Source organism: Lissotriton vulgaris, chromosome 3_1 (genome assembly GCF_964263255.1).
Source record: "Lissotriton vulgaris chromosome 3_1, aLisVul1.2, whole genome shotgun sequence".
Taxonomy (NCBI): Eukaryota; Metazoa; Chordata; class Amphibia; order Caudata; family Salamandridae; genus Lissotriton; species Lissotriton vulgaris.
The window spans coordinates 1938014308-1938032923 of record NC_141689.1 but is presented as its reverse complement, the minus strand read 5'-3'; the positions used below and the strand labels follow the sequence as shown (position 1 = coordinate 1938032923).

Here is an 18616-nt window from a genome sequence, read left to right as displayed (position 1 = left end):
GAGGTATGGGATGAGGAGGCGGCGATGGGCCAAGGCGGAGTGCAATCTGCGCACAGTGACGGGTGCCGCGAGAGGGCATAAACCTGCATAGATCGGGGTGGACTAACTTAGTTAAGTGGGGTTTGAGTCGCTATGCCAGGAGGGTGACAAACAGTTTGATCTCTGTGTTTATGAGGGAGATGGGGCGGTAATCTGAGCACTGTGGTGAGGGGGGCTGGGACTTCGGAAGGACCACAATAGTGGCCATGTCCGTTTCCCGATGGAAGTAGCCTTTCTCCACAGCTTCGCAAAACAGTGCATCTAGGTGGGGGATGAGGACTTCCCGGTATTGAGCATAGTATTCCTGAGGAAGGCCATCTGGCCCGGTGTCTTGCCAGATGAAACAAGAGCGATTGCTTCTCCAATCTCCTCACAGGAAATAAAAAGGTCCAGATCGGCTTGAGCGTAGGCATCCACACATGGAAGGTAGACACTCTCCATGTCCATCAGGTCCGTAAGGGAAAAGGTTGGGGATCGGGCCTCGTATAGCCTGCGGTAGTAGGCGGAAAACGCCTGTGCCATCTCCATGGGGGCACGGCACAGTAATCCATCTGGTGTTACTATTTCAGGTATTATACGGTTTGCCCTTGGGTACGTAGCCAGGCGGTGAAGGAGCGAGCCATTCGTGTCGACCCATCCACACACCCTGGCCATAGAAATGTAACCGCATCCAGCGACAGCTGCTTGATTTCCGACAGAAGCCGGGACAGTAGTCTTGTGCGGAAGCATCCGGGGATCTGGCCAAGGCACGCTCAAGGCGCAGGGCCTGCGCCTCCCTTGAGGTAATCTGTTCCAGTTGAGTTTGTCGCTGGAGCTTGAGTTGGCCCTTGGCGACCCCCCTAATCGTGGCCTTGCCCTCCTCCCATAATATGCCCGGGGCGGAGACGGAGCCCTCGTTAGAGAGAAAGTATTGTTGTAATTCCCGCTTCACCGCCTTCCTGAAGTCTTTGTCTTGAAGAAACCAGCCATTTAACCTCCATGTTTGCCGGACAGAGGCGGGGGTGGGGGGGGGGACCTGTACGGATCATCACTGGCGAGTGGTTAGAGATACCCCTCGGGAGAAGCAAGACGTCCTGAAACTAAAGACAATCCGTCGAAGGAACGAAGATGGCATCAATGCATGCCTGTGTGTGGTACGCAGCTGCGGTGTGTGTGAATTGTTTAGAACGAGGGTGCCATAACCTCCAGGCGTCGCAAAAGCTCAGTGATGCAGACCAAGACCTCAGCTGCTTGGCTTGTGCAATTCTACCATGGGACAGAGGGCCCATCGTGTCGAGGTCAGGTATGGAAACCACTTTAAAGTCGCATCCAAGGAATGTTGGACCAGGGTGCACAGACGACAGGAGGTCAACAAACTTAGCTAGGGTCATCGTCAGTATCGAGGGGGGTGAGTAAAGGGACACCAGGTTGAGCGGGTTGCCGTTTAGTGTACCACTGAGGGCCACAAAAGTTCCATGGGAATCAAAGGTCGTTTGAACAGTCACCAGAGGGAGGGAGCGTTTCACCAGGATTGCCACCTCTCGGGAACCCCTCGTAAACCCAGAGTGCCACACCCTATCGTAGCCATACCACGTTAAGAAAGGGCAGTGATTACCCAGCAGGTGGTTTTCCTGTAAGAGTATGATGTCCGCCCCTAGGCGGTGCATGTATTTGAGGACAGCCATGTGTTTTAAGCGGTCCATGAGGCAATTGACGTTCCAGGACATGATGCGCAGGGGGGCATTAAGTAATGGTGCGTCAGACATGGTGTTTGGTATAGCAGTGGGGCCTCAAGCCTGAGAGGGGAGGTCCAGTCTGTCTGTCTCGTCGGGTATGTCAGGGTGCCTCTCGAGTACTGGTGTGGTAGGACTAAAAAACAAAAAACATAAAAATGATGAAAAAACTCAGGACAACGGTCCCACCCCCACCCCATACCCTACACTTCAGGAACAGAAGCATCTGTCGCCCTAACAACCAACCGAAGAGTGAACAACCAAACTAAATCTCTTGGGAAAGAGAAAGTGTGGAGGACCCCTCCTCTTTTCAGGATGTACATAAACGAGTCCATCGGGAAGGAAAGGAATGTGATAAGACCAGGCATACCCTCCCCCGGAGTGGAGCTCGGTCATCAGTGTGCAACGGGCGTTCCTCCGTCGCCCAGGTCCATGCCGCTGGCAGGTTGTCGAAGAACAAAGTCTTGTTGGCGAATATCACTCGCAGACGTGCTGGGAAGAGGAGCCGGTATTGGATATTAAGCACCCTCAACTTAGGGGCCAGGGACCGATGGGCCCGCTTGATCGTGAACCAGGGAGAGAGGGAGCCAACAGAGACCCATGATTTGCGCCATTTTTCCAGAAAGTCCGCCGCGCTGCCCTGCTCAGCCCCCTCCGGGAAGCCCACCAGGCGAAGATTATTGCACTAGGATCTGTTTTCCGCGTCCGCGGCCTGGCGGTGCAGCTCCTGAGCATGTGATTGAAGGCGGGCCACCTGCCCCTTGAGCTGCTGTACATCGTCTTCCATGGTGGAGATACGGGTTTCAGTTTCTTTGATCAGGGCGTTGGCGTTTCGAAGGTCTTGCCGGATTAGAGTCATGTCCACGCGCACCTCCGCAATCTTACCCTCCACGAGGCTTGCGAAGCGTGGATGGCTTGCAGGATAGTAGATAACTCCGCCGAGGGGGGTGGCTCCTGTTCCGCAGCTCCCCCAGTTTCGCCCGCCTCCAACGTGGTGAAGCGGTCCATTTTGGTTTGGGTGGCCGGAGCCTTTGCCGATCTGTCTGTCCTGCCCATGGCGTCACCCCAAGGAGCTATAGGTGGATCCTGTAGTGGAGGAAACTAGCGAGCCCCTGTGGGCGGCTCAAAGTCAAGCGGGTGGGACAACCAACACCGAAGCACAGTTGCGACCAGGTCACCGCGGCTCGGTGTGCGCGGCCGATTCCGCGTTCCAGGACAGAGTAGGTCTTCAGGGAGAAGGGGGGGGGGCAGGGTGAGACGACGAAAGAGTAGGCCCTGGGGCCGCAGGTGGGGCCCCGCTGATCGAGGCCGCTGCCCTCACGGCAGGCAACAGAACAGTCCCAAGCTCTCCAGTCCTCAGAGGGTAGGGGACGGCAGGGGGACCGAGGTCAGCCACCTGATGCCCAGTCAAGGGAGTAGCCTGAACCCCCCGGCAGGGACCCGAGCTAGCCCAGGCCAAGAGAACACTGCTGCTCAATGTCATGGCCGAGAACCTCCAGGAAGGCCACGTCCAGCTGCTTCCGCAGGATCCAACAGAGACAGAGCCCCCACTGCCCAGGCCAGCAGTCGAGACCACCCCCCACTGCGCACAGGCACGAGGGGAAGGCGGCGGACCTCAGTAGACCAGCGCCACACCCAGGCACCCCTTCAGGCCAGCCAGCGGGCGCCGGACACCACCTCAATCCAGGGCCCACGAAAAGTGACCAGGAGCAACAGAAGGGCCAGCGCCGCAGACGGCACACCGCCTGGCAGTCATGGCCGGTGACACACAACCTGTCCTGGGTTGTAGGGCGCAGCTCAAGCGGGAAGGTCAACACTGGCCACCCAGCCCCTCCGGCTGAGGCCCAAGATGTTTGCAGGACAATGCAGAGTCGGGAGCCACTGATAGGGCCCATGCCCAGGACCCCACGCCGCCCGGTCACTGCGGCCCATTCCGTCCCCTAGGCAGTGGCCCCCAGCCTAGGAACGTCACTCCAGCCAGGTGTGCCAGTCCATCAGGGCGGATCCAGGCAGCCAAGATCAATGTGAAGTCTCCTCAGGGTGAGAGCAGAGATGCAGACCCGGCCACAGGCCCCCAGGGGGTCGTGTCCACCGGCCCCCACCAGATTCCAGGAGCGCCACTACCCGAAATGGCAGTCGAGGGGTGCCTGTACCACTGCAGCCCCGGGGGGGGGGGGGGGGGGGCGATACAGCACGGGTCAGCCCCTAGAGCTCGCAAGATTCCTGCAAAGGGGGGGCGCACCACTTACCCACTGCCCGATCGACAGCCGCTACACCCCCTACAAGCAAACACCCTGCGGGTCGGCACCACATGCTCACACCCCCTCACCTCAGTGCATTTGCACGTAGAAGGAGGCCCAGGGGGGCCGGGAGCCCGCAGACACTACATTAATGCGGAACAAGGCCCTCAGGAAGTCACCGCGGCGGGCAGGCAGGTTGAATCAATCCCGCGGCCGCAGCTCAAGTAATGCAGCGCTGCAGGGCTCCGGCTGCTCCTCCCCTCCCGACCAACCGTCGACAGGCCCCCAGGCTCCCCACCGGCCGGGGGAGCGCACTGGAGCAGGGCAAGCAGCCCCCTCAGGTCACTTCTGCAGCTGAGCCAGGCAGTAATCAAATGCGGGGAGGTGGTCCCGAGGTCCCGTAAGGCAGCATAGGGGGGCCAGCAGCGATAAAGCTCAGGCCCCGGGACCCCGGCATGCAGGAGGAGCACACCGGAACAGGGCAGGCGGCCTCCCAGGTCACCGCCACGTCGGAGCCAAATGGCAGTCAGCAGCGAAAGGCAGAGTCACGATCCCGCCACGGGGGCCCAACAGGCCTGCAGCCCCAGCGCCTTCCAGGCAGAACAGTCAAGGCCCTGGGCTGGGCCGGGATCCAGAAAATGTGGCGATGGCCACCATCGTGAAAAAGGGCCGTGGTGCAGGTTTGAGGATATGGAGTTGCCCGTCTTAGTCAGGCAGCACCTCCGCGGAACCCCTAGACACACAGGTAACCAGGCTGATGATTTATGGGTCACCAAGCTCCCGATGGCAGGCGATTGCTGAGCGGAGGACAGAGGGGTCCGAGCACTCCTAAGGTGCGACCGCCATCTCGACGCTCTTGGCCACGCCTGGCATTTAATACTTGCAGTACTTTCTCCATCTGGAATAGTTCCTCATTATGCCCTTTACAGCATCCTCTATGTCTTTGTTTAAGCCGACCGAGTAATTTGTTGTGGATGCCCTTGTTTTCTTTCATGCGTTCCAGGCACTCTATAAAGGTATCTATCTTTGATTCTAGTTTTTCAAGGCTGTGTTTCATTTCAAGTAGTAGTAGTCAGAGGTCAGAATATTTCTCTATTGATTTCTTCGCACAATACAGTGCCTCTATAGTTTTTCAGGGCTTAATTTTAACCTCGGTGGCAAAGCGTCTGTGTTATAGCTATGCATGCACCCTCTTTAGCCCCTTGTTGCACTAAGCCCAGTCATGCCTCATCTCATGCTCTGCTTCCAGCTGGACTCCTATGCTGTCTATGACCCTTGGGCTCACGGGCATCATGTTGGGCACCAATCTTGCGTCCAGGAGGCCCATGTAGCTCGCACTCCTTTTTACTCAACTGCTCTGTGGGCCACCTCGATGTCCAGGGGACTCCCCACACTCCTCCAATCCAGCTTCTGCCTGCTCCGCTATCAAGGCAGGCCGTCACTGTGTCAGAATCAGCAGGAAAATGCCCTTATGTAGATTCACCCCCCTCACTTTTTGCTCCAGTGCTAATGGTTATGACTCTGAAAGTGCAGTGGAGCCTGCTGCCCACGCCCCAGTGCCAATGCACTCTCCCTAAAACTGTTAAATTTGAATTGGTAATCTCAATTGGCAAGGACTTTACCCCCTTGTAAGTCCTTCGTATATGGTACCAGTGGTACCCAGAGCATGGGTGTTAAAGGACCTGAAGCACTATTTGTGCCACCTTGAGTGACCCAAGTAAACTACTGACAGCAGGCCTGCCATTGCAGACTGCACAAGCAGTACAAACTGCTCGAACTCAACTTTGCCCTCAGACCCAAGGTTGTCAGCTCCGTTATAGTACCGTCAAAATATGTCATGTTTGGTATCAAACAATGTGCCTTTTCACCCCTGACATGAATCTCTTGCCAGGAGCGATGCGGCATGCATACAGGTGGCTACCATAGAATTTCTCCCACTTGGTTGCCTCAGCTTTGCTGTGCTCTGGCTGTCAGCCGGTGCTTGCTGCCACCAAGAAAGGATTCTGACCTCCTGCCAGGCAGAGTGAATACTCCCAGGAGTCAGAAACAAAGGCCTGGCCATGAAGGAGGTCAAAAGCGGTACAAAAGAGGTTGGTGATGGACGGAGCCTCTGAATCAATCAGACACTCACACCCAGTCAAGAGATCTGGGTTTAATCCATCACCGTTCTTTAGCCCACTCTGCCACCCCAGTTCAGACATGGCTTTATGCAAATCAGTCTGACCCTGTGCCTCATGGGAACAGTGCAGCCTGAAGTGCCAAGCCATGTCTTCCCTGGACCGGAAACTAGCTTCCGAGGACCGGTTTCTGGCATTCCAGCCTTCTTCAGCCCGGTTTGCTTGAATCCAGTGGCAAAGTGAGCAAGGGACTCACGTCTGAGTATACCCTGCCACACTTATGGCGGCCAAAAGCGGTACAAAAGAGGTTGGTGATGGACGGAGCCTCTGAATCAATCAGACATTCACACCCAGTCAAGAGATGTAAATGTAAATGTGGCGTATTTGTATAGCGCGAACAGTGACCCGGAGGCATCCCGGCGCTTGTACTCGTACCACAAGGGAACCCCTCCTGGCTTTTCCTTGTGGGGTGTCCACTCCTGGGCATCCCATGGTGAAACCAGGCATCCCTTGTGTATCAGGGGGCCTTTGTGGAGACTAAGCAAGCTATTGCCCAGAGTTGCAGCGTGGGACCCATGCTTAGAATCGGCACTGAGGCGAGAATATCCGGTCAGAGGAATTTAAGCCCGAAACCCGCCGAGGCGGGAATCGAACCCTGGTCCTTGGCCAGCGCTCTGCATCAAGGTCTGCCGCTCTAAGCATTGAGCCATTGAGCTGGGTTTAATCCATCACCGTTCTTTAGCCCACTCTGCCACCCCAGTTCAGACATGGCTATATGCAAATCAGTCTGACCCTGTGCCTAATGGGAACAGTGCAGCCCGAACTGCCAAGCCATGTCTTCCCTGGACCGGAAACAAGCTTCTGAGGACTGTTCCCATCATGTACTGGGACAGGAACAGACTAATTTGCATATAGCCAGGTTCTGAGCTGGGATGGTGCAGTGAGCTAAAAAACGGTGATGGATCAAGCCCTGATCTCTTGACTGGGTAAGAGTATTCTGCATCATTAAGAAACTCTGTCCATCACCACCCCCTTTTCCAAAATCGGTTTGTCCACACTATGTGTGGGAGGGTATACTCAGACGTGAGTCCCTTGCTCATTGCACCATCAGGATTCAAGCAAGCCGGGCCGACGACGGCTGAAATGCCAGAAACCGGTCCCCGGAAGCTTGTTTCCTTCCCAGTATAAGAATTGGCTTGGTAGTTTGGTTTGCCCTGTTCCCATCATGCACTGGGACAGGAACAGACTAATTTGCATATAGCCAGGTTCTGAGCGGGGATGGTGCAGTGAGCTAAAAAACGGTGATGGATCAAGCCATGATCTCTTGACTGGGTAAGAGTATTCTGCATCATTCAGAAACTCTGTCCATCACCACCCCCTTTTCCAAAATCGGTTTGTCCACACTATGTGTGGGAGGGTATACTCAGACGTGAGTCCCTTGCTCATTGCACCATCAGGATTCAAGCAAGCCGGGCCGACGACGGCTGAAATGCCAGAAACCGGTCCCCGGAAGCTTGTTTCCTTCCCAGTATAAGAATTGGCTTGGTAGTTTGGTTTCCCCTGTTCCCATCATGCACTGCGACAGGAACAGACTAATTTGCATATAGCCAGGTTCTGAGCTGGGATGGTGCAGTGAGCTAAAAAACGGTGATGGATCAAGCCCTGATCTCTTGACTGGGTAAGAGTATTCTGCATCATTCAGAAACTCTGTCCATCACCACCCCCTTTTCCAAAATCATGAAGGAGGTCACACTTTCCTCCGAGGATGTCTAGTGAAGTGGCATTTCAAGGCAGGGAGCTTCAAAGTATTCACCGCCTCTGATATGCATCCAGGCTGCCTCCCAATGGTAGAAACTTCTGATAGATACATCTACCAGTGGATTCCTCACCTTGTGAATATCCCCTCCGTCAGCAACATTCCGAAATTCTTTTTGTAGCTTTGCGCCGACATGGACGACGTCATAGAGGCACAGCATCGGGCGCGACTCAGCTGACGTCACCGACACCATAATAGGCCCACGCCGGCGTGATGACATCAGTTCCCTTTTTTCCGCGTCGTCGACGCGAACGTTTTTCAAGGGATCGTCTGTAGCTGTTCCAGTAACTTTGTTACTCTGTGATTTTTCTCTGTGTTTTATTGTCTTCTGTCGAGATGTCGTCGAAGAAGACCGGATTTAAAGCTTGCGGGGAATGTGGCAAGACAATGTCAATCACTGACCCGCATGAGTGCTGCGTCTGAGCTCCGACCATGACATCGAGGAGTGCCAATCTTGCAAGAGGATGACACCGAAGGCCCTTCGAGAGAGGGAGACGAAGCTCCTCGTTGCGAAATTAAAAAGTAAGAAGGAGAAGAAAACTTCGAATTTGCAAACTCAGCGTTCGAGGTCTCGTTCGAGGTCGCGATCGGAGTCGTCCTCTGCTCATGCTTCGAGGTCCTCGAGGAAAAAGCATGAGAAGAGGAGCCATGAGTCCAGACATCATTCTGAGAAGGACTCGAGTTTGAGACCGAAGTCGCAGGTTAAGCTGCTTCGGAAGGAGGTGGTGTCTTCGGCTTCGGAAGCGCAGGTCTCCGAGGGTGAGGCTTCGCGTGCGGATACGCCTGGGTCACCGAAGCAAGTAGTGAAACCATCTCCGGTTCTGTCCCATCCTTCAGGCCAGGAGGATGAAGGTGAGGTGGAGGAAGTTGGTGAAGTCGAGGCTCAGTTGCCTGCGGGTCAGTTGACTCCGGTGCACCAGCCTGAAGAGGAGGTCGACGTCGTGACGACTCTGCTCCCTCGGAAGCAGCCTGGGAGCTCATATCCTGCCTTTCTGGCCCCAGGTCAGGATCCGACGCAATTCGTCAATGCCATGTTTGGGGTCTACTCCAGGGCAATGTACCCGTCTGGTGCACCTGTTGGTCCCACGGGTCCTATGGCGTTTAGTCTGGGTGTTCCCCAGGCTTATGCTCCTTCTAGAGATGTGACTCCTTGCCATGTGGTGATAAGGAAGGCAGCAGACTTGTTAAACATCACTCTGCCTACTGCTGAGTACAAGTCAAATATTCTGACGGAGGTCCTCCATTCACCTTCCTCTGTAATTGAACCAATGCTGCCATTCAATGACGCTTTGGCTGAGCCAATCTATGAGGTGTGGAAGAAACCTCTGTCAGCCCCTGCCATTTCAAGGGCGGTTGCGAGGAGATATAGTGTGGCTCCTAATGACCCTGACTTTTTATCAACACACCCCCTGCCTGAAAGTTTAGTTGTGCAGGCTGCCTGCTCTAAGAAGTCTGCGGGGGCTTTTCCGCAGGTTCCTGGGGAAAAAGAGTCGAGAAAACAGGATCAGGCAGCTAAGAAAGTCTTCTCCTTAGTCAGCATGGCATTAAAATCTACTAATGCGACTTGCCTGATGGGACGTTACATCAATGCCCTGATGGATTCTGTAAAACAGTTAGTGCCCAACATTCCTGAAGGGGATAGAAAGGACTTTCAGGAGGTTATATCGGACACTCAGGCTGCAGCAAGGCAGGTAATCCAGAGTGGGCTGGACACAGCAGATTCGGTGGCTAGAGTCATGGGCTCTTCGGTGCCCACTAGGAGAGCTGCGTGGTTAAAGTCATCGGAGTTCTCAACAGATGTACAGTCTGCCTTGATGGATTTGCCCTTTGATCGTTCTGGATTGTTTGGGAAGAAGGCTGACGCTGCTTTAGAGCGTTTTAAAGACAGCAGAGCGACTGCGAAGTTGTTGGGCCTTCAGACAAGAGGCACATTTGGGAAGCACTTCAGAGGATTTGGCAGGTCTTCCTTTCGAGCCTACAAACAATCTCAACAGCAGCCACAGCAGCAGCAAAATACGCTGTACAAGTCTTATAGGGGCAGACAAAGAGCTCGTCCCAGAGGTTGTCAAGCCTCCTCCTCCTCCTCCTCCTCCTCCTCCTCCTCCTCTTCCCCTTCTCAGCCCCCTGCCAACGCAGCAAAGCAGTCCTAGATCTGCTATTCCGGATCATCTGGGCCCTGTGGGGGGTCGGCTTACCCATTTCCTACGAGATTGGGAATTAATTACATCAGATCTTTGGGTTCTCAATCTTGTGGGGAATGGGTATGCTCTTCCTTTTCGGGAGTTTCCCCCAAATTGCCCTCCTTGCCAGGGTTTTTGTTCCGAGGACCACCTGCTTCTCCTGCAGGAAGAAGTCCTGGCACTGTTCAGAAAGGGTACGATGGAGGTGGTTCCGGAGCAGGAGAGTGGTCAGGGATGCTACTCCCAGTAGTTCCTGATCCCCAAGAAGGATGGCAGACTTCGTCCAATCCTGGACCTCAGGATTTTGAACCTCTATCTCAAACAGGAGAGGTTGAAGATGCTCACCCTTGCGCAGGTTCTTCAGGCGCTGTTGGAAGAAGACTGGATGGTGTTGATCGATTTACAGGATGCGTATTTTCATATTCCTATCCTGAAGTCGCACAGGAAGTATCTCCGTTTCACGGTTGAGTCGCAACACTACCAGTTTGCGGTCCTTCCGTTTGGTCTTACTACTGCACCTCGAGTCTTCACCAAGGAGATGGCAGTGGTGGCTGCACATCACAGAAGGTCGGGGATACCTGTATTTCCGTATCTGAAAGATTGGCTGATCAAAGCAGAATCTCTAGAGATAGTGCTCCATCTTCTGCAAGAGACAACTCAGTTGTTGCACAGGTTGGGTTTTTCGATAAATGTACCCAAGTCTCACCTGGTGCCCTCCCAGCGCAACCTGTTCATAGATGCGGTACTGGACACTACTGTGTGTCGTGCATTCCCTCCTCCTCAAAGGATTCACGACATACAGGAAATGATTCCTTTATTTCACAGTGGAGCGTTGTTCCAGTCCTGAAGGTCCTTCGTCTGCTCTTTCTGATGGCTTCTTGCATTTGTTGGTCAACCATGCATGCTGGCACATAAGGGCACTCCAGTGGTGCCTCCGCAGGCAGTGGTATCAGCACAACGGAGATCTCAGGGAGTCAGTCAGGATCTCAAGGGAAACTGCGGCGGATCTGTCTTGGTGGAGCGTTTAGGGCAATCTGCCTTTTCAACTACCTCCATCGGTGGCCACAGTGATAACGGATGCATCTACTCTAGGGTGGGGTGCTCATCTGGGGGATCTGGAAGTCAAGGGTCTTTGGTCTCCAGAGGAAAGGTTTCTTCACATCAACCTTCTAGAGTTGCGGGCCATACGTTTAGCGCTCAAGGCCTTCCTCCCTTCTCTTCGCGGTCGGTCGGTTCAAGTCCTGATGGACAACACCACCGCGATGTGATATGTCAACAAGCAGGGAGGAGTAGGGTCGCAGTGTCTCTGCAGAGAGGCTCTGCGTCTCTGGTCCTGGGTTCAGGACCATCAGATTTGTCTGATGGCAAATCATCTGGCCGGGGTTCTGAACGTATGTGCAGACAGTCTCAGTCGGCAGTTCTCGGCCGACCACGAATGGAGGCTTCATCCAAAGGTGGTTCGTCGCGTCTTCAGGACGTGGGGAACTACTCAGGTGGACCGGTTTGTCACTCACGAGAATGCTCATCGCCCGTCATTCTGCAGTCTCCAGTTTCCGATGCAAGAAGCTCTGGGGGACACGTTTCAGATGAGTTGGGACTCGCAACTCCTTTACACGTTTTCTCCCATTCCCTTGATTCCTCGGGTTCTGAGGAAGATTCGCCAAGACCGGGCCCAAGTTATATCGATCGCCCCGGATAGGCCAAGAAGGGTGTGGTACACAGATCTTCTCCACCTCTCCTCGTGCTCGCTGCTCCGTCTCCCTCTCAGGGCAGATCTCGTCTTCCATATGGAGGGGCAGGTTCTACACCTCCTCCTCCAGACCTTACAACTTCATGCCTGGAGATTGAACGGGACAATCTGAGTTCCTTTTCTCTCCCACACGATGTGGTGGATGTCATTTTGTCAGCCAGGCGTGACTCCACTAAGTCTATCTATTCTTATAGATGGTCTAAATTTGTTGCTTGGTGTGGGGAGAAGTCCATTGACCCTTTAAGGGCTCGTTTGTCCAATATACTTCAATTTGCACTTTCTTTGGCCCAGCAGGGTTTTGCAGTGGCAACTATCAAAGGTCATTTATCAGCCTTATCGGCTTTCCTTTGTTTGCCGGACCAGCCCTCTTTATTTAAATCTCCTGTCGTATTACGATTCATCAAGGGCCTTACCAATACATTTCCTCCAACACCTTTTATTGTTCCTCAGTAGGATTTGAACCATGTGACTATGTTGTTGATGGGGTCGCCTTTTGAACCATTGCACAAATGTCCCATGAGACTTTTGACTTTCTGCAAGGAGTGTAAGTGAGCTTCAAGCTCTTAGTGCAAAGCCCCCGTTTTTGTTCATTCATGCTGAACGAATGGTTCTCAGGACCAGGGCTGCTTTTCTGCCGAAGGTGGTAACTCCATTTCATCTGAGGCAGTCCATTACCCTCCCTACCTTCTATCCTCCCCTCTCACCCTTCCAAGGAGGAGGAAAGGCTTCACCTCTTGGACCCTAAGAGGACGGTGAGTTTCTACCTGGACAGGACGAGAGAGTTCAGGTCGGATGACCAGCTGTTCGTTGGTTTTGCTGGCTGCAAGAAGGGGAAGGCGGTGCACAAGTGCACGCTCTTGAGATGGATTGTTTTATGCATCAAGATCTGCTACTCCTTGGCGGGTAAGGAACCTCCAGAGGGTGTAAGGGCTCATTCTACTCTAAGTCTTCAACATCTGCTCTTTCCAGAGGTGTACCTGTTGAGGATATTTGTAGAGCCGTGACTTGGGCCTCCCTCCACACTTTAGCGAAGCATTACTGCTTGGATACCGAGGTGAGGAGGGACGGCCACTTTGCCCGTTCTGTCCTCCAAGATTTTCTGGTATAGGAGAGTGGACACCCTCCTCCGGTAGTGGGCACTGCTGTGGGACTCTATTCACAAGGTGAGGAATCCACTGGCAGATGTATCTATCAGAAGAACAAGTTACTTACCTTCGGTAACGCTTTTTCTGGTAGATACAGTATCTGCCTGTGGATTCCTCACTGACCCTCCCGCCTCCCCGTTGTCCACTCTTCAATACCTGAGTTTATTGTCAAGGAAATGTTTTATTTTAATTGCATTTCTGCATTTGCTTCACACTGTGTGTGTTATCTTGATATTTGTGTACTGTGTATACTATGTATATATCTACTGGCATCGGTCCGTCCGTGTGCCTCGAAGGCACGGAAAAAAGGGTGGAACTGATGTCATTACGCCGGCGTGGGCCTATTATGGTGTCGGTGATGTCAGCGGAGTCGCGCGCGATGCCGTGCCTCTGACATCGTCCACGTCGGCGCGAAGCTACAAAAAGAATTTCCGAATGTTGCTGACGCAAGGGGATATTCACAAGGTGAGAAATACACAGGCAGATACTGTATCTACCAGAAAAAAGCGTTACCGAAGGTAAGTAACTTGTTCATCTGGCCCCAATGCACAGTTGCACCCAGGCAGGCGGGACAGTTAGGTAGTCCGAAGGTGTATTCGCCTAGAAGGCTGGCCACACCTCTAGGGTGGGCTACCTGGTCTGAACTGCAGAGGAATATTTCTGCCATTTTGAAAAGTGGTACACTAGAGGGTTCTGGGTAGAAAAGGTGGCCTTCACCCCCGGATGTGGTCACTTCAGGGGTGGATTAGCCTCTGGGGCTAGTAGCCCATTGGTCACTTGCACCCACACCCCTAACACCCCTAAGTCTAGGATTCAAGGGATACCCCTGACAGCAGAACCTCAGTTCTGAATCAAACTGCAAGGAAGTGGGCAATGAAGAAGCCTGTGTACGGGACAACATGACTTGCACTAACCAAAAAGAGGGATACTACCTGATCGAGACTCGTCCTAGACTAAATCTCGGTTCCCCAAATCTCGGTTTCCCCAGACAGAAGGACCCCTGTGAGAGCCTGACGCACCCTTAGACTCCCCTGGACTTGCAGACCTACTCTTCCTGCAAACTGCAGGTAAAACAATGCTCTGGAATGGAAGTATCACTAACCATCAGCCCCTCCAAGGGACCGCCGAAATCCAGATTGTCTTGTGCATTGTGGGTAAAAGGGGGTAGGAGCACACTGTAGTTCTGCTTTCCACGAAGTTATGTCCAGCTACTGTGTTCCCCTGGACCACTAAACGTCAAAGTATGCATTGCTATGATTACCGCTGCCAAGGCTTGTTTGTCACCAGTCCGGCAACCGACCCTGCACCTTGGTGCACTCAATGCTGCACCTAGAGGGAACTCTATCTGATTTTCGACCGATGTCAACAGCAACCCCTTTGTGTTTTTGCATCTTGTTCCCTGCAGCATCGTGTAAGCGGTAAAAACAGCTTTGAATTGCTGTGATTTGTTTTCTTCTGAAATCCATAACTCCGGTTGAATGTATCTGATCACGTTTGTTTGGTGTCTAAATTAATTAAAATTCTGCTTTATTTTTATAAACTGGTGGTGGATTCCTTTCGAGTCGTGTCAGTTGCTTATCGTCCATGTTGGTATTCTGAAATGCTTAACACATGTAGTAATGCCTGACTGCTCTTTTCCACATTACCAGGACTGAGCAAAGGATTTATTAGTGCAAATCCAAACACCATCTTTGGGGTTTGTGATAGTATTGCATGGTGAAGCCTAACCACCTCCACCACGTAATATTCCACCATCCTAAAGAAATCATATGGCTTTCCAAGATGGTAACTCACAACACGTTTATTTGCTGTAACATGCCCGATCTTTTCTTCGCTGCAGTGGGAACTCTCACAATCATCAGCATTTGCTGCAGTGTATTGTTCGATAGCTGCACATTTCATTCTTATAACTGGATAGCCACTCATACACCTGATTCATGGTGGATTCTTTCCTCGGCTGACAGAGCCTCCCTGTGGCCTACTATCTGGCATCCCCTCAGAGTTAAGTGAAATTTATACTAATTACTGAACAAGTAATGTCTGTATTGAATCACAAAGTGATTTGGACTCAACATCTTTCAAATAAATGACTAGTTGATTACTGTGTTTGCGCAAGAAGCCCCAAATATATGTTTTAAATAAGGTGGCCCTTTTTTGCATTGAAGACCATTGTCCTATAGGTGCTTACATAACTGAGATAATCAGATCATGCTCCAGTGTCTTAGTTCTAACCATATAGCATCTCCAAAATTATTTCATTTTTCATATATCTGTGAACCTTTTACTGTGCATTACTTTCACACTTTGTATTCATTTTGTTAGGAATTATTATATGAGATTACTTTTGTTAGTATTTATCGATGAAATGCAGGTATTTTTAAGTCATCCTTATTCTTTTCCTTTCTGCCTTATGTCTGCACCTCCCTTCTTCACAACGGTGCTGACATTGGGTACTCACCTGCAGTAGTGCCCATAATTTAGTTACTTTGCGACTAGTTTCTGAAGGACTTTCCCCAGGGAGGGGTTTTATTTTCATTCTGTAGATGTCAGTGGGGCTGCTGTATAGTTGTCCCCCCAAACTCCCTCCCACACAGATCTCCCAAAATTGGAGCGCACAACCCGAAAGAATCAGTTTATTACAGTAATTGACTTCTCTTATGAAATCTTTTCAGCAGATGATAAACCCATTTGTACATGATATTACTATTTAGGCAATTAGCGTCCTGAAGTTGGTAGACTTATTGGTGTCCTTTGTTTTTACTAGTAACACAGGCAAAACTGAGGATTCTATTGCTTCTTTGGTTGATGAGTACTCCATTGTTGCAGGATTGAGGGCTACTTATAGACACCCTCTCAGTATCTAGTGTACTGAAACCATTTTGACCTACTTCTAACACTGTTTCTTAAGTATTGAATGTTTCTTTTCGAAATGCCCAAAAAATCCTATTGAATATAAATCTAGTTCCAAAACTAATTTTGTTTCTTAACTTTGTTTCTTTTGGATCATCTGTTCCTTTTGCAGATCGTTTATCTTGTGGCCATCAAGAAATCCTGGGGGTTAAAAATTCTGATGTAATGATATCTGCTTAGAATACAACTCTCAAATTATTAGATTAATCACGGAGATCATGTTTCATAAAACTCCTCACCAGAGGCTAAAACCTAATGGAAAACTACAGCTGAAAACCTTATTTTTGCCACTAAGCAAATATTTGCTTGTATTTCAGAAGTTCATAAGGGAGCTATGGAAAAACTACCAGTAGTTGGAGAAGAGAGTGAAGCAACCTTGGACGCAGCTGAAACGGATAGTACAGCATCTGAGAGGGACCAGCCCAAGGATGGAGAAGGTGCTCCAGGTTCTCCTCCACTGGAACCCATGAGCGCTGTGAAAGAAAGTAAATCAGAAGGTGTGCATGTACACTGCTAGCTATATTCAAATAGTGAACAATCCTGATCAAGCATTAACATAATAGATGTGGCAAAAAATAATTGTGCGACACTGTTTTTATAAAAACCCAATCTTTTGATTAGCCATGTCTCACTGTTTGTGAATGTTTGCATACTCAGTAGAAAATGGAAAGGTTAAGGAACATTGTGCTTGAAGCACAAGACTCAAGGAAGTCAGAAAACGGGAACATGAAGTGTGGTATGATGATGTAGCCCGATGAATATTTATTTTATATTAGATTATTGAAGCAGTGTTCGAGAATTATTTCTGGTTGGTCTTTTTAGGAATTGCCCATCTCCTGTGCCCAGTCTGACTCTATACATTCCAGACTTCCAGAGGAACGGTATTGATAGATGTGTGCCACCAAGAAATTAGATTGCCCAATAAAGGTTTCAACACATAGCATGCTTTTCTTTTCTTTTTGATTAATCAAAATTATTCTCTCGCTAACACATTCTTCCTCTAATTATGTGCATATTTTTACAATACTTTTGATTGTTTTTAACAGTGAAAAGAAGTAGCATCACTACACAGCATAGTATCAGACATAGAAAAAGATATCAAAATATCACAAACACAGTCCATATGTTCATTGTTCAAACCAGGTTGTTTTGAGAATATTTCAACCACATACCCACACGTTCATATATTTCTGCACACATCACCTTGATTTACAGACATATTCTTTTTCACCAGTCCATTCCATGTGACCATTCTTGATGAATGGAACAGCTTTATTAGATCATCAGCATTGAGCAATGTCATGTTTCTCAATTAGTAATCCCATTGCCTCCAGGGTCTAGGGGCCTGTTGGCTAATTCCGTGCATATTATGCAGTTAAAATTGAAATGTGTGCTTGGTCTTTAGGACACAATAAAAACTTATTAAACAAGATGATAGACTGTTATATTTTCAGAGGCCCTCTTTCCAAATTAGGTGATGTAAAAGCTCCGCTTCCTAGCACCAAGTGTAAATATATAACACTTGATAAACTTTACCTGTTACTGCACGCTCGCGTAAGCTGCTGGTGCTACTTTGCTGTTTTATAACTTTAAAACTCACTTCACGTGCACCTGCACCACCACGCTGCTCGACTTAGGACGCAGTCGTCTTTTCGCGCTGGGGACATCTTCAGGGGTTATAAATAGATCTTACCTGCACTATAATTGTACCGCCACTCGCATTTTGCGGGACTTAGGACTTCTTGGAAGCGCATCGCGGTATTTTGGCCGCCATCTTGGGTGTGGGTAGCCAGGAGGTGCCGATTAACGGGCGCTATCTTGGGTGTGGGGCCAGAAATCTGCCTCGCAGGACTCCCGCGCTCAGAGGAGTTTACTTAAACAGGAACTCCCTTAGTCCAGGTAGACTTTACCTGCTACTGCACGCTCGCGTAAGCTGCTGCTGCTACTTTGCGGTTTTATCATTTTAAAACTCACTTCACGTGCACTTGCACCACCGCGCTGCTCGACTTAGGACGCAGTCGCCTTTTCGCGCTGGGGACATCTTCAGGGGTTATAAATAGATCTTACCTGCACTATAATTGTACCGCCACTCGCATTTTGCGGGACTTAGGACTTCTTGGAAGCGCATCGTGGTATTTTGGCCGCCATCTTGGGTGTGGGTAGCCAGGAGGTGCCGATTAAGGGGCGCTATCTTGGGTGTGGGGCCAGAAATCTGCCTCGCAGGACTCCCGCGCTCAGAGGAGTTTACTTAAACAGGAACTCCCTTAGTCCAGGTAGACTTTACCTGCTACTGCACGCTCGCGTAAGCTGCTGCTGCTACTTTGCTGTTTTATCATTTTAAAACTCACTTCACGTGCACTTGCACCACCGCGCTGCTCGACTTAGGACGCAGTCGCCTTTTCGCGCTGGGGACATCTTCAGGGGTTATAAATAGATCTTACCTGCACTATAATTGTACCGCCACTCGCATTTTGCGGGACTTAGGACTTCTTGGAAGCGCATTGCGGTATTTTGGCCGCCATCTTGGGTGTGGGTAGCCAGGAGGTGCCGATTAACGGGCGCTATCTTGGGTGTGGGGCCAGAGATCTGCCTCGCAGGACTCCCGCGCTTAACGGCTATATAGGATGTGCCACTCCCAAGCGCGCAGCGTTGGCGCACAGCGGGAACGCCGGAGGTGCTCCAGAGGTAAGCCCGTTTGCGCCCGTTT

The 18616-nt window shown here is 51.0% G+C and overlaps 1 protein-coding gene across 1 annotated transcript in view; it reads left to right on the top strand.

Moving 5' to 3' along the window:
* LOC147728645 (serine/threonine-protein kinase Nek1-like) overlaps window positions 1–18616 on the top strand; it is a 460469-nt gene that overhangs the window by 68004 nt on the left and 373849 nt on the right. The window contains exon 4 of the mRNA XM_086962422.1: window positions 16227–16406. Within this exon, the coding sequence (XP_086818548.1) occupies window positions 16227–16406 (180 nt within the window). The remainder of the gene's footprint in view (window positions 1–16226; window positions 16407–18616) is intronic.